The 14190-nt window shown below is 50.2% G+C and overlaps 1 protein-coding gene across 1 annotated transcript in view; it reads left to right on the top strand.

The window, feature by feature from the left end:
• Positions 1-2915, top strand: part of LOC119437564 (protein obstructor-E) — a 47242-nt gene extending 44327 nt beyond the window's left edge. Inside the window, exon 4 of the mRNA XM_037704570.2 lies at positions 1714-2915. Within this exon, the coding sequence (XP_037560498.1) occupies positions 1714-1819 (106 nt within the window). The 3' untranslated portion in view covers positions 1820-2915. The remainder of the gene's footprint in view (positions 1-1713) is intronic.
• The last annotated feature ends 11275 nt before the right edge of the window (positions 2916-14190 follow it).

A 14190-nucleotide genomic window follows, 5' to 3' on the forward strand; every position in this document is an offset into this window, starting at 1 on the left:
GCATTTGCCGCATGATAGGGGAACGTCATCAATGACGCCTGTCTCACATGACACCATTCTTTCCCCGTGCTGGAGAGCGTGCTCACGCCGGCATTTAACATTACCCTCGACCCTTCTGTTCAGGACAGCTTCGCCAGATTGTGGTTTCCCGCAAAAAAAATATGACATTGAAACCATATTTTGCTCCCACTTTCTTAAGACGATGCGACGCAGCGTGCAGATGCGGAACGCTATAAAACGCCATTTTTTTACAATTTCGCACACACAAGAAGCGAATTTCTTCCGCTGTTACCCTTTGTAGAAGCCTTTAGCTCAGAAAGGCCAAGCTGTTCGTACGCTACCGCGATTGCTTAAGTCGCTCTAGTTGCCTGGTGAAGCTTTCCTTGATCCGGTGAGGGCACGGCTTCCTCAAGGCGGCATTCAGACTGGAGACCGCAGCAGCATTTTGTTCTCACAAAAGTCAGGAGTATCTATAGGTTCAAGGGTTGCACCGGTACATATCGAGATTTATTTGAGTGATCTGACCCGAGAACTTGAAACCGCCTTAGATGGTATTTGTCAAAACATTTAGGTAAGCTGATGACTATTTTTTATTCGTCGACGCTGATAGGTGTGGTAATTTCACTCCAAACATTCTAAAATATTTGAAGCAGGAAGGTTCAGGCCTGAAGCTCACGTTCGAGGTTCCGGGAAGGTTGCCCGCCTGCTGTGCGCTCCTCTATGACACGCGGCTACTCTCCCGGAACGGCTGCGTTCAGGAGCTCCCAAAAGACAGTACAGAGGTTTATTCTACTAGCGTCGCCTCCTCAGCAGCTAACTTCCATTTATTTCTTTAAACACCAGACTATCTACTGTGCCAAGTATTACATTGAACGGTAGACAATATAAAATGTGATCTTTCTGCAAATTTTTACTATAGAATGGAGCAGCGATCAGCGTAAAAAAATTTTTTTTACGATCTTAAGCAAGAAGCGCATCATCCCTATAATGTGGTACCCAATAGTTTTCTCATGTCAGATCAATGACTTTACAATAGCGAACTGTCAATCAATTCATGGTGTGTGTCATATACCAGTAGCACTAAAGCAATTATTTATGGCTCCCCTTATTGACTTCGCATATGTACGAAATTAACAGCATCCGCTCTTACAAACAACGTCAAGCAAAATATAAAAATGTTGGTTAAAATCTTCATCAAATTATGAGGCACACCCACAACGAGGATGATTTCAGAACAGCTTATACATTCTGGTTCAACGGTACATCTTCAAAATGGACTCGTCAGCAAAACGGCGAGTACTTCGTTGTCTGTCGTTATATCGGTTATAAAATCCAAAACAGAGATTGCCACAATTATCAGGCAGCGGGTTTAGTTTCACAAGCTTAAAAGCGGCATGTTTGTTTCATTAAGAGATTACAACGACATCTAGCAAGCGCCGCTTTGGTGAAATTTCGGCAAGTAAAGCTAGGATAAACGAAGTTCAAACCTTCATAGTGCGCTTGCGCACAATGATATTACGCAATCAAACAAAATAATGTACCAGCCAACTTTCACGGTTTCCTTTGGCTCGAGTTGTAGTACGGGTTGTAATGCGCAGTAGGCCTTGCATATTAATGAGTGCCTACCGCCGTGCGTGTTTTATTTTTCGTTCTGCATTCTTATCCTTCTTCTGGTAGTCATGGCTGACATAGTTTCATATCTTTCATGCGCAGTGAAAACTACTACGGCGACCTGGACGTGAAGACCCTGAAGAAGGCCCAGACGCACAAGAAGGGCAGCCGCCAATCGTCGTCGTCCGACGAGGCCTCGTCTTCGTAGTAAACGCATCTTCATCTCCGTCGGCGACACCACGAGTGTCTGCTGTGTGTACACAACGCGCCCACCCAGCTGCCGTGCCGTCCGCATTCTGCGCTAGAGGGCGTGCCTGCTGCTCCTCCCTTCGGGAATCCGATGGTCCCCCCCCCCCCACCCCCTCCGTCATGCACACACCAGGGCTCTCTGTTCCCGTCTACGCGAGCGTTTAGTCCAAGTAGCACGCTGACCCGTAATCACAAGTTATCGCTTCATTCGCGATATTTTCGCCAAGTCCTGTCGATGGCAGACGCCACACCGTAGCCTGGCGCAAGAAATCACCACAGTTTGTCGAGTGCCCAGGAGAGCCTGCTCGTTACATATGCGCAAGCATAAATTTGCTTTAGATGTTTGCACTCAACTGCGAATAAGGTGATAACTATGCCTGGCGTGTGGGTAAATGCTCCTCGTGATGTGCAGATGGCTTTATTGCGAGGAGCTTTGATGTGATTATTTTCTCAAGTACATAGAAACTCTCTAGCCATATAGAAATTTGTAGTGCGTAGCGAAATGCGATTACTGTAGAAATGTAGAAATGCTTAGTGACTAGGGAACACATGTGCGGGCCGCGAAGAGATAAGGAGATGAAGCGCGCATATCTTGTGTTTTTGTGGGGGTGGTGAGCACCTTTTGCTGTCCTCTAATGCCTGCACTGGAGGAGCTCCGGTCACGTCCCCTTTCTCAAAGTGCAATCACAGACGATGTCCTATTCAAATAAGAAAAAAAAGTAAAGCAAATGTGCCCAGAGGGCATCATGATTACTAGCCGAAGTATTGCAATACCGAGCGCACATGGACGCTCGATTTCGGCTGTATCTCACTCCCCTTTCCCCTTTCCTCAATAAAAAAATGTCTCCACACAACGACAATTGTTTATGCCCTGCTTTATTTTTTTATTTCTTTGATTGCTTTGATATCAGCGTTTGTGGTCCCAAATGCCCGATACCGCCTCTCGAGACCCACTGTTCATGACGTTCGAGGCGCGCACGCAGTAAGCGGCCAAGGACGATGTTAACACAAGTATGTGTACCAACCCAATGCCGCCTTCTACAGAAGTCATTTCATACCGACAAAATTACAAATGCGTAACTAGAAGTGTAAAACAGTGAGTCTGTCATGACAATAACGGCAATTTCACGTACGGAACGTTTCGACAACACACGTTTAAATTCTTAAAAAAAAGTGATTACCGAAGCTTCTGCGTATACGCTGTGGCGAAGCTTCTAGCTACGCTTCTCCAGACGAGGTGATTGACCGTTACCGTAAAGTAATGTAATAAGGTACGTTGGTTTAACACTTCCTTTAATGATTTGAAGAATGCATCTGGCAGTTTATAAATCGCAAATTCGAATAACTTGCCAAAAATAAACACAGGAAATTTATAAAATCGTGGGTGCTACTTTAAGTCGTTCACCACGTGGCGCAGAGCGCTCAATATTTTACTGCAAAGCCATTTATGGCCAGCAGGTATCTCATCATCATCATCAGCCCATATTTATGTCCACTGCAGGACGAAGGCCTCTCCCTGTGATCTCCAATGCAAAAATAAAGGCTTACTATGGACGCGTTAGGCGGCGTATCTTACCACAACCCAGCAGCACCTCCAACAGATGTCACGTTGTAGTGACGGTGAATCATGACGCAGTACCTAAACTGGGAGCAGTGTAATGGTATAACCGTGTAGTCTTTTCGGAGGGCTCTGGCAGGACCAAAAAAGTCAACCGCAACAAGCGTTACTGCTAGCATATAGGGACTCTACTGATGATAAGGAAGCATGTTCATCACTTTCGTACATGTTTGTAATGTCGCTTTAAAGCAGTTTTTCTACACCTTAGAAAGACGCACAGAGCGCTCTCAAACGGACACCTGAGTATGCCATATTTCTTGGCCAAATTTGCGCCCAGAAAAACAAAGTGACGCTGAAAGAACGACAATAGCGCAAGTACAGACGTCGGTCGCCGAAATCGGTCAAGTGTACAATCGGTCATAGCGTACATACCCGAGTACGCGTGTTCGTTTCAGAATGCACAGCTACCCTCATTTTATTGCCAATTATATGGACACTCGAGGCGCATCTTTGCTGTCGTCGTCGCCGCCGGCGTCACCGTGATGTTCCGTACAAAGTCCGAGGGCGATAACAGCGGCGAGCGATTGAAAGCGTGTGAGGGGAGCCGACAATTGCGGCTTAATCTCGTGCGCGCAAGGGGGGAAAGCGGCGAGGAACTGCACTGTCTTCCGTCGCGCGCGACGCACCGGGGGGAGGCCGTTCTACTCCGCCGGCTGCTGTGTACAAACGGAGGAGTAGAATTTGCGGATTGTGCAGCCACAATCGCACGCCGTACCTTAAGCGATCAGTGATGTGGAGAAGGTGCGCTGTCGGGCGGGCCTCATCTTCAAAGCGATCTGCGATTCGGCTAAAGTACGCCGAGTGCTGGTAGAATCGTATGCGCTGAACGGCAGAACGCAGGTGCTGTGCTGCCTAACTGCTGCTGCTGCTGCGCGTCCTCACTCCAGCATTTTGACAGCGAGTTTCTGCGGTCATCGGGTGAGATGTGCTCATGTTTACCTGTGCGCGCGTGCCACCGTGCTTGTTAATTTAATAAGCCAATGCTTGCAAGTTCATACGGCGATGAAACTAATATCCTTACTTCGTATTGCTGTCTACTAATTTGATATCGCAATCCACGCTTCTCCTTTGCGAAACTGCGCCTTCTTTAACTATATTACGCCAGCATCGACTGTACACAATGTCAGCGCCTTTCAACGGCGATAATCTGCCAGACCGGCAGAAGTACGCGTAGGCATACACACCACTCTCTAATGCAAGCGTCGCATGCTACACTGTGTTCGTCGGGTCGATACATTCCTTACCAAAACAGACATTTCGGGACTTTCGGGGAGTTCCTTCGGGAAGTCCGGGAATTTCGGGTATTTCGCAGAATTTTGGGAAGTCCCTTGCCAGCGCAAGGGACGGGTGGCGATGGATGAGACTGCTGGTCGGCGTCCGGCATGGTAGAGGGTAGCGTTCGAGAACGCAATTCCAGGATGGTAGAGTGACACGTTACCCCGTACGGCTCCACCACTCACAAAGGACATTTATTGAGGTTCATGGCGACAGCCGGTTGCAGGATGCACCGAGGACAGTCCCACAGCTCGAGCCTCTGCTGCACGCTTGATAAAGTCGATGCTGCTGACTCTGCGCCGACGTTCGTTATCTTCCTTACACTATATGTGACGACGCTAGCAATGGAGAGTGCACTGTTCTCTGGGGAGTTATGCTGCCAGTCTCGCAGATTATGGCCGTCGTAAGGCACTGCTCATTAAGTGACTGGTTGACGCTCGCGGTAAATAGTTAAAAATGTGGGTGGCTATACATCGCGTACGCAATCTGCTCTGACCAGATTCCTTCGCTATACAATGGAGGATAACATACAGGAAAGTTTCAATACACGTACATGCGTCTTGGCCAAGCGATAACATTGACACTGTTCTTTTAGGGTGTCAAAAACGCTCACCGGAACAAGATGAACAATGTGCGCGTGTCATTATAAAAACAGCAATGCATGCATGCGAGGTTCGGACTCGGACGAAGGGAACGTCCAATTTGGTGTGCCTCCTATCCAAGACAAGACAAAAACATTAAAAAGACTTGAAAATAGGGGCCCCTCGCTAAGCCTGTCTGCTTATGGAGACGGTTTAGGATTGGAGTTTCTCAGTCGTTCTCAATAAAGACCATAAGATTTGTTTCTGAAATAACCAGTTTAAAATTATCTTCATGCAGGTGCTTAACAGTAAACGTCGGACTGTCTGCACTCAAAGCTTACCATGTTGATTTCAATGCTCCAGTGTTTTGTGACGGTAAATTAGTTGAAGTGAGACAGACTAATGACAGACTCAAAAACGGACTGAAAAAATGGCACGCGCGTCATTATTTAATCTTTAATTCTGCACGAAAAACCTGCACCGCACCTCTAGAGTGTTCTAGAGCGCTTCCAAACGGTTTTAGATGCTGGGGTCCGAGGCGGAGGTGGTTGAACTGTGTAGAGTGCGAACTGTGCGCAGGAGCGGCACCGATTTGTTGCGAAAGGTATGGCGTCATCAGGCGGCGGAGTGGAGAAAGCCGGCCTAAATTTAACTGGGGAGGGCTGTTTCAAAGTGAGCCAAATCCATCACAAATGAAATTGAGAAAACTGCAATATTTCTAGGTTAATATTTCGTACCTTGTAACCTTTACATGAACTTAATAGACCTAATAAGCGGCTAATTGCCAATGGCAAATATTTCTTATGGGCTCATTCGCAGCAACAAAATCAGTAACTGGAACTTGTACAATAAGTGTACCTTACGCAGTTTTGGACCAATTTGCACCAAATCGCGAATTCCTCTCTTTTTGAGGTTCCGCAATGAATGGCTCCACCTTGAATGACAATCTTTATCTGAGGCGGCATGAGTTCAATAAATTTTTCGCTTTCGTTTCGCCTTTGTCGTGTCTGGGCTTGAAAAGTCTTCTAACATTACCATGGCTATCCCACAAGTTTTACAAGCCATTCACCTTTTGAATCACGGGTTCTTTCGGCGGTAACGCACCTGCAGCTTGTTTTTTTTTTCTGATGTTATAAACGAATACTAGGGCTTATTTTTGGTTGTGCCGGCATAAAAAATATGAGACGGATAATGGCAAATCTTCTCTCTGTGTGGTCTTCAAAATCCTATCTGAAAGAAGGAATGTTAAAAGGAGCATGGCGAGACAGACAGAAACGCGGAAAGTACCGGTACGTCAGTGACACTGACAGCGTTAAATAAAGGCCACCACTTTGATAAACCATTCTGTTTATAAAAATTTGATCTGAAGCTTCCCAATGACTTCTCTGGCACAAACTTGTACTTCAACGTTTTCTGTGTGGTACCTCTTGGACAGAGGTTCTTCTTGGTGGACGTCCACTCGCGTACAAAATGCACTGGGTCACGCAGCAACGTGCACCGAGGAATGCCAGAGCAGCCAAGCACACTTATGCACGGTAAGTGACGGCTACATGCGTGGCTTTGTGTCGTCTGCTATATTACGTCACCGTGGCGCACAGTTCAAATTTGATTTTAGATGCTCACGGCAGGCCTCTATTTCCGATGTTGGCACCTATGACGCGCCAAACGCGGTTGTCCTCAGCGAGCTGCAGTGCGCTCAGCCAGTTACGGTGTTCCAACGTTACTAGACTAGCTTCAGTTATAGAACTCTCCGCCCGTGCGCGTACAGCCGCTGTCGCCACACCTTGGACAGCCGCCAGATGGCGGCGCCGTTCCATCGCGCTCCACTGCAGACGCCTCGCCGCAGCCTTAAGCTCGTGCGGACGGGCAGCTTGCGCGTGCTTCACGCTCGATGGCGTTCTCCCTATAGTCCGAATTAGTGATACCATGCGAAATCGGTATCTACATACAGCGATAACATATATCGGGCTAGTTGGTTCATACTGAAAGAAGGGTAAACTGCACGATAGGAAGAAACGCACACGACGAAGCGCAGAAACTGCGTTTTTAAGTGTCGTGTGTTTCTTTCTGCTGCCTAAACCTTTCACGCAGTTTACTTTTCCCATACAGCAGCTTGGCACGTTTTCTCGCTGCTTTTACTTGCTTAACACCTTGGTCTGGGGCAGTTATACGCCAGGCTAGCGAGACCAAATGTGTTATCCGCAAAAATAACTGCAAACTTTCTTCTAAACCAATGAATGCTTTAATAAAGAAAAGGAAGCAAAAAAAAACAACTGTATGCCCCTATATATAGCTAAGACGTAAACTTCCAGAAGGGACATAATCTAGGCAAATGATTTGGGACTGCGTGGAAACCAACTCCACCTACAGTAGCTTGGAGCGTTTCATCGCTGTCTTTACTTCAAGACTAGATCCCTACCGCTGCTCCAGGAACCTTGCCTACGAATGCATTTTTATGCAAGGTATGCGTGTATGCATGCGCGTGACTAAATAAAAATTAGCGTAGGTTGCACCGAAATTTATTGATTAATGATCCATTATTGATTACCTATTGATTGTCTATCGCAAGGTATTGGCCATGTATTTGAGCTAGACTAAGCACTACCAAGTCATCTCTACCATTTCCTGGAATTTATTGTTATTGAGAGATTATCAATTAGCTATTGATTGGCTATCGCCAAGCGATGCGAGGCGCAGCTGTGCGCAGTGACGTCATCGCTAGACGAACTTTTGCAAACACTACGTGGGGAAGCAAAGAGCTTAAACAGTTCCGCTGTTAAAAGTTTAATGATGCGTGCACTCAGTTCCTGAAAGCGCAAGGGCCACCCAACACGACTCAGCGTATTGTCTGACACCTCTTCTAAGATGCCCCAGAACAGGCCACGAATTATCTCTTTTCGTTTGCGCTCTTTCCCCCGGTTGGTTCGACTGATACGAGGGAAGGTTCGTGAACACTTTCGGCACCGCACCCTCGGCAAGTGTCCACTTGTCTCGTGGCACCTCAACCGTCAGTCCATTGATAATATTGACACGTATACATGTTTATCTTTCACCGGTGGCCGCTTTCCACCGGCTAACAAATGTTAAACGTTATCGCTCGGCGCAGGACACGCCTGTATCGGAAGTTTCTAGAACGTTATCGATGCTTCTTTCCGTTGCCTGTTTTCACCAACGCTTATGTTATCTGATTGTATGACCGACGCGAATTGTCTAGAACTTTCTGGAAGACACGCGGGCATCAGGGATTAATCTGGAACCTTCGATGACTCAGGTATAAAAGCCGACGCGCTTCGCCGCTGATCAGATTTTCGACGATCGCCGACTGTGTTCGCCGCTATCGTTGTGCTTTGAGTGTACCTTGCTTTTGTTGGCACAGGTTCGCCCAATAAACAACCAGTTTCGTCGTACACAGTTTTACGACTGTTTTCTTCAGCGTCACTACTACGTGACATCTGGTGGAGGTGCTTTTGTGTCCATGCAGCGGACGCCCCCACAAAGCCGCGACCCAAGCCCGAAACCGGAGGACGAGACCAACGTCGCCAAGGACCAGCGAGCTAGCCGTAGGCAGCAAGGACTTTTGCCAGAATACGGACTTCTTCCCGAGAAGACCACAGCGATCAAGGCCAAGTCAACGACCACAATGGCAGCCCCAGCGTCCCCCATCCTGCTGCAGCAACCTCGGGAGCCACCGACCTTCCGTGGATTGTCAGCTGAAGACCCTGAAACATGGCTGGAGACGTACGAGAGGACCGCGACATTCAACAAATGGAGCGACGATGACAAGCTGCGCCATGTCTATTTTTCGTTGGATGACGCTGCTCGGACATGGTTTGAGAACAGAGAGACCACCCTGGTGACTTGGGACCTATTTCGCGAGAACTTCGTGAGGACCTTCACGAGTGTCGTACGAAAAGAAAGGGCTGAAGTTCTCCTGGAAACCAGAGTTAAATTGCCGAACGAGAGCATCGCGATATTCACGGAGGAGATGACTCGCCTCTTCCGCCACGCCGACCCTGACATGTCTGAAGAAAAGAAAGTTAGGTTCTTGATGCGGGGTGTCAAGGAGCATCTATTCACCGGATTGATGCGCAACCCGCCCAAGACTGTGGCAGAATTTGTTTCGGAGGCGACAACGATCGAGAAGACGCTTGAAATGCGAGCCAGGCAACAAACCGCCGTGCGCTGACAAACTACGCCGAAGCTCAAGCTCTAGGCGCCGACGACCTGCACGAGGCGATCAGAGCGGTTGTACGGGAAGAACTACAGAAATTATTCCCAAGATCGCAGCCTCAGGTGGCTTCAATCGCTGACATAGTTAAAGAAGAGGTTCAGCGATCACTGGAAGTGCCAGAAGTTCCGGCATCGCCTCAACCACAGCCGCAAGCGATGACCCTACGCCGCCGTCGCCCGTCGTGAAGGCCCCCCTCCGCGCTCGCGCCAGGGCCCCGTAACGCCGCAGTTCCGTCGTCCACCGCCGCCGCCACCAGCACGCCCGCCCGTCGCCCAGCGCAGCTACCAGCGGAAGACGTACATTTGGCGCGCCCCCGACCACCGCCCGCTCTGCTATCACTGCGGGGAAGCCGGCCATGTCTACCGCCGATGCCCATACCGCGAGATGGGCCTACGAGGGTTCGCCGTCAACGCGCCACGTCCACAGCTTGGCGAGCGACCATGTGACATCGCCGACTACCTTGCCGGAGCCCAGTGGCAACAACGACGACCCTCACGCTCGCCGTCACCAGGCCGCTACATCTCGCCGCATCGCCGCCTGTATGCCGGCCCAACCCGGGGCCGATCTCCCAGCCGATACCCGGGAAACTAAAAGCAGCAACCGATGGAGGTGCGGTTGCTGTACGACGCAATGCCGAAGATCCTCCGCCGCCGACGACGACGACGATTCACGAATCATCACGACGAGATATCAGCACGCCGCCTAGCAACAGCCTTGACAACACATCGCCGCCGAACGAAGACCTTCCGACGCGACGTAGCAGCAGCAGAGCAAGCCGACGCAGCCGTGATCCGACGCCACGAATTAACCGCAACGCCAGACGCCGGTCTACCGATCTAGACGTGCTCATCGATGGTCATAACGTCACCGCTCTCGTCGACACTGGCGCCGACTATTCAGTTTTCAGTGGCGCGTTTGCCGCCATGTTAAAGAAGGTGAAGACGGCCTGGCAAGGACCCGATATACGGACAGCGGGAGGTCACCTAATAACGCCGGCTGGAATCTGCACAGCGCGAGTCACGGTAAACAACCGCATTTTCCCGGCGAGCTTCGTAATCCTGCCGCACTGCTCCAGGGACTTCATCCTAGGCATGGACTTTCTAAACCAACATGGTGCAGTCATCGACTTAAGGTCAAAGTCGATAACGCTTTCAACACACAAAGCGATACCGCCGGATACAAGCATCAGTTACCATGCCTTGAATGTGCTTGAAGAACAAGTCACCGTTCCGCCTCGCTCAAGCGTAATGATTTCCGTCGGTACCGAAGTGTCTGCAGACATGGAGGGCGTCATCGAGGGCGATCATCACTTACTGCTCGACCGTGAAATTTGCGTCGCTAGAGGCATAGGTGAACTACGCGAAGGGAAAGCAAGAGTGATGCTCACGAACTTCAGCCCCGAATACAAGCACATTAACAAAGGCACCACGGTCGCCTACATCGACGAAACAGTACAAGCCAGCAGTGCTTTCGCCTTCACGGATTCCAGTGCACCTTCAACGACGACTGTAGTACCTGAACCAACTTTCGACGTCAATCAGAACCTTCCCAATCATAAGAAAGAACAGCTAAAAGCTCTGCTCCTCCAATACAAGAACTGCTTCTCGTCGTCGTCAAAAGTCCGACAAACCCCTGTCGCCAAGCACCGCATTATAACCGACGAATATGTCCGCCCACTCCGTCAGAGCCCGTACCGAGTTTCGGCGCGCGAACGCGAGGCCATAAGGCAACAAGTTGACGAAATGCTACGCGACGACATCATCCAGCCGTCCAAGAGTCCGTGGGCGTCCCCCGTGGTGTTAGTGAAGAAGAAGGATGGAACCCTACGTTTCTGCGTCGATTATCGTCGCCTCAACAAGATCACGAAGAAGGACGTATACCCCCTCCCACGGATTGACGACGCCTTGGATCGACTCTACAACGCAAAGTATTTTTCGTCGATGGACCTCAAAACCGGCTACTGGCAAATCGAAGTCGACGAGAGGGACCGGGAGAAGACTGCATTTATAACACCAGACGGACTGTTGGAGTTCAAGGTCATGCCGTTTGGTCTTTGCTCGGCACCTGCGACTTTCCAACGCGTCATGGATACAGTACTGGCAGGCTTGAAGTGGCAGACTTGCCTCGTCTTTTTGGACGACGTCGTTGTGTTTGCCTCAAGCTTCGAAGAACACATGCGGCGCCTTGAAACAGTTCTTCAAGCAATCAAAACCTCCGGACTCACGTTAAAGCCCGAAAAGTGCCGCTTCGCATATGAGGAGCTCTTGTTTTTGGGCCACGTCATCAACAAGTGTGGAGTGCGCCCCGACCCTCAGAAAACTGCGGCCATCTCCAACTTTCCTCCGCCCGCTGACAAGAAGGCAGTGCGTACATTTCTTGGACTGTGCGCCTATTACAGGCGCTTCGTCAAGAATGTTTCAGGGATCGCTGAGCCACTGACGTATCTCACGAAGGCCGACGTCGAGTTCAAGTGGGAGACGCCGCAAGTCGAAGCATTCGAAGAACTGAAGCGACGCCTGCAATCGCCGCCAATACTTGCGCATTTCGACGAAAACGCCGATACGGAAGTCCACACCGACGCAAGCAGCGTAGGACTCGGAGCCGTGCTTGTGCAGAGCACTGACGGACTAGAAAGGGTTGTAAGTTACGCTAGCCGGTCGCTATCGAAGGCAGAAGCAAATTATTCCGCAACAGAAAAGGAGTGTCTCGCCATCATCTGGGCTACATCAAAATTTCGCCCCTACCTCTATGGCAGGCCCTTTAAAGTTGTGAGCGACCACCACGCCTTGTGTTGGCTAGGTAACTTGAAGGATCCTTCAGGTCGCCTCGCACGCTGGAGCCTGAGACTTCAAGCATTCGACATCACTGTCTTTACAAGTCCGAGCGAAAGCACTCTGACGCCGATTGTTTGTCTCGCGCCCCCGTCGAACCGCCGCCACAAGACGACCAGGATGACGACACTTTCTTGGGACCCATCAGTGCCGACGAATTCGCCGAACAACAGCGAGCCGACCCGGAACTAAGGAGCCTTGTAGACTACCTGGAAGGCAAGACCGTCATTGTGCCGAAGGTGTTCAGGCGAGGATTGGCGTCGTTTTTCTTGCAAAACGACATTCTCCTAAAGAAGAACTTCTCGCCTCTCCGAGCCAACTACCTCCTTGTGGTACCCTCAGCATTGCGTCCAGAGGTTCTGCAAGCTCTCCATGACGACCCAACGGCTGGACATCTCGGTTTTTCACGCACTCTCGCGAGGATACAAGAAAAATACTACTGGCCTCGCCTCTCTGCCGACGTCGCCCATTACGTAAGGACATGCCGAGACTGTCAGCGACGCAAAACACCGCCGACAAGGCCAGCCGGACTTCTACAGCCGATCGAGCCACCTCGCCGACCGTTCCAGCAGATCGGGATGGACTTACTGGGGCCTTTTCCGACGTCGACGTCCGGGAATAAATGGATCGTCGTCGCTACGGACTACCTCACCCGCTACGCCGAAACAAAAGCCTTGCCCAAAGGCAGTGCCGCCGAGGTAGCCCGATTCTTCGTTGAGAACATCCTCCTGCGTCACGGCCCCAGAAGTCCTCATCACCGACAGAGGCACGGCCTTTACGGCAGAACTAACTCAAGCCATCCTGCGGTACAGCCAGACAAGCCATCGCCGCACCACCGCCTACCACCCGCAGACGAATGGCCTCACCGAGCGCCTAAATAAGACCATCGCCGACATGCTGGCAATGTACGTCGACGTCGAACACAAGACGTGGGATGCCATCCTTTCGTACGTGACCTTCGCATACAACACGGCCGTGCAAGAAACGACGCACATGGCGCCGTTCAACCTGGTCTACGGAAGGAACGCGGCAACGACGCTTGACGCCATGCTACCAGACGTCGCTGACGAAGAAAATGTCGACGTTGCCACTTATTTGCAGCGTGCCGAAGAAGGTCGACAGCTCGCCCGCCTGCGTATCAAGAACCAGCAGAGGACCGCCAGCCGACACTACAATCTTCGACGACGCTACGTTGAGTACCAGCCCGGCGACCGTGTTTGGGTCTGGACTCCGATTCGCCGACGAGGACTTAGCGAGAAACTGTTGCGTCGCTATTTCGGACCATATAAGATAATCCGACGTATTGGCGCACTAGACTATGAGGTCGTGCCAGACGGCATTTCGCAATCACAGCGGCGCCGGGCACGACCTGAAGTCATCCATGTGGTGCGTCTTAAACCTTTCTACGCCCGCTGACGACGACCTTAGGTACTTCGTGACTTTGTTATTGTTTTTTTTTTTTGTTTATTACGCATGGTTTTGTTTTCGCTTTCGTGTTTGTAGCATCGGGACGATGCTTTTTAAGGGGAGGGTATTGACACGTATACATGTTTATCTTTCACCGGTGGCCGCTTTCCACCGGCTAACAAATGTTAAACGTTATCGCTCGGCGCAGGACACGCCTGTATCGGAAGTTTCTAGAACGTTATCGATGCTTCTTTCCGTTGCCTGTTTTCAACAACGCTTATGTTATCTGATTGTATGACCGACGCGAATTGTCTAGAACTTTCTGGAAGACACGCGGGCATCAGGGATTAATCTGGAACCTTCGATGACTCAGGTATAAAAGCCGAC

The sequence above is a fragment of the Dermacentor silvarum genome, chromosome 1, assembly GCF_013339745.2.
Source record: "Dermacentor silvarum isolate Dsil-2018 chromosome 1, BIME_Dsil_1.4, whole genome shotgun sequence".
NCBI lineage: Eukaryota > Metazoa > Arthropoda > Arachnida > Ixodida > Ixodidae > Dermacentor > Dermacentor silvarum.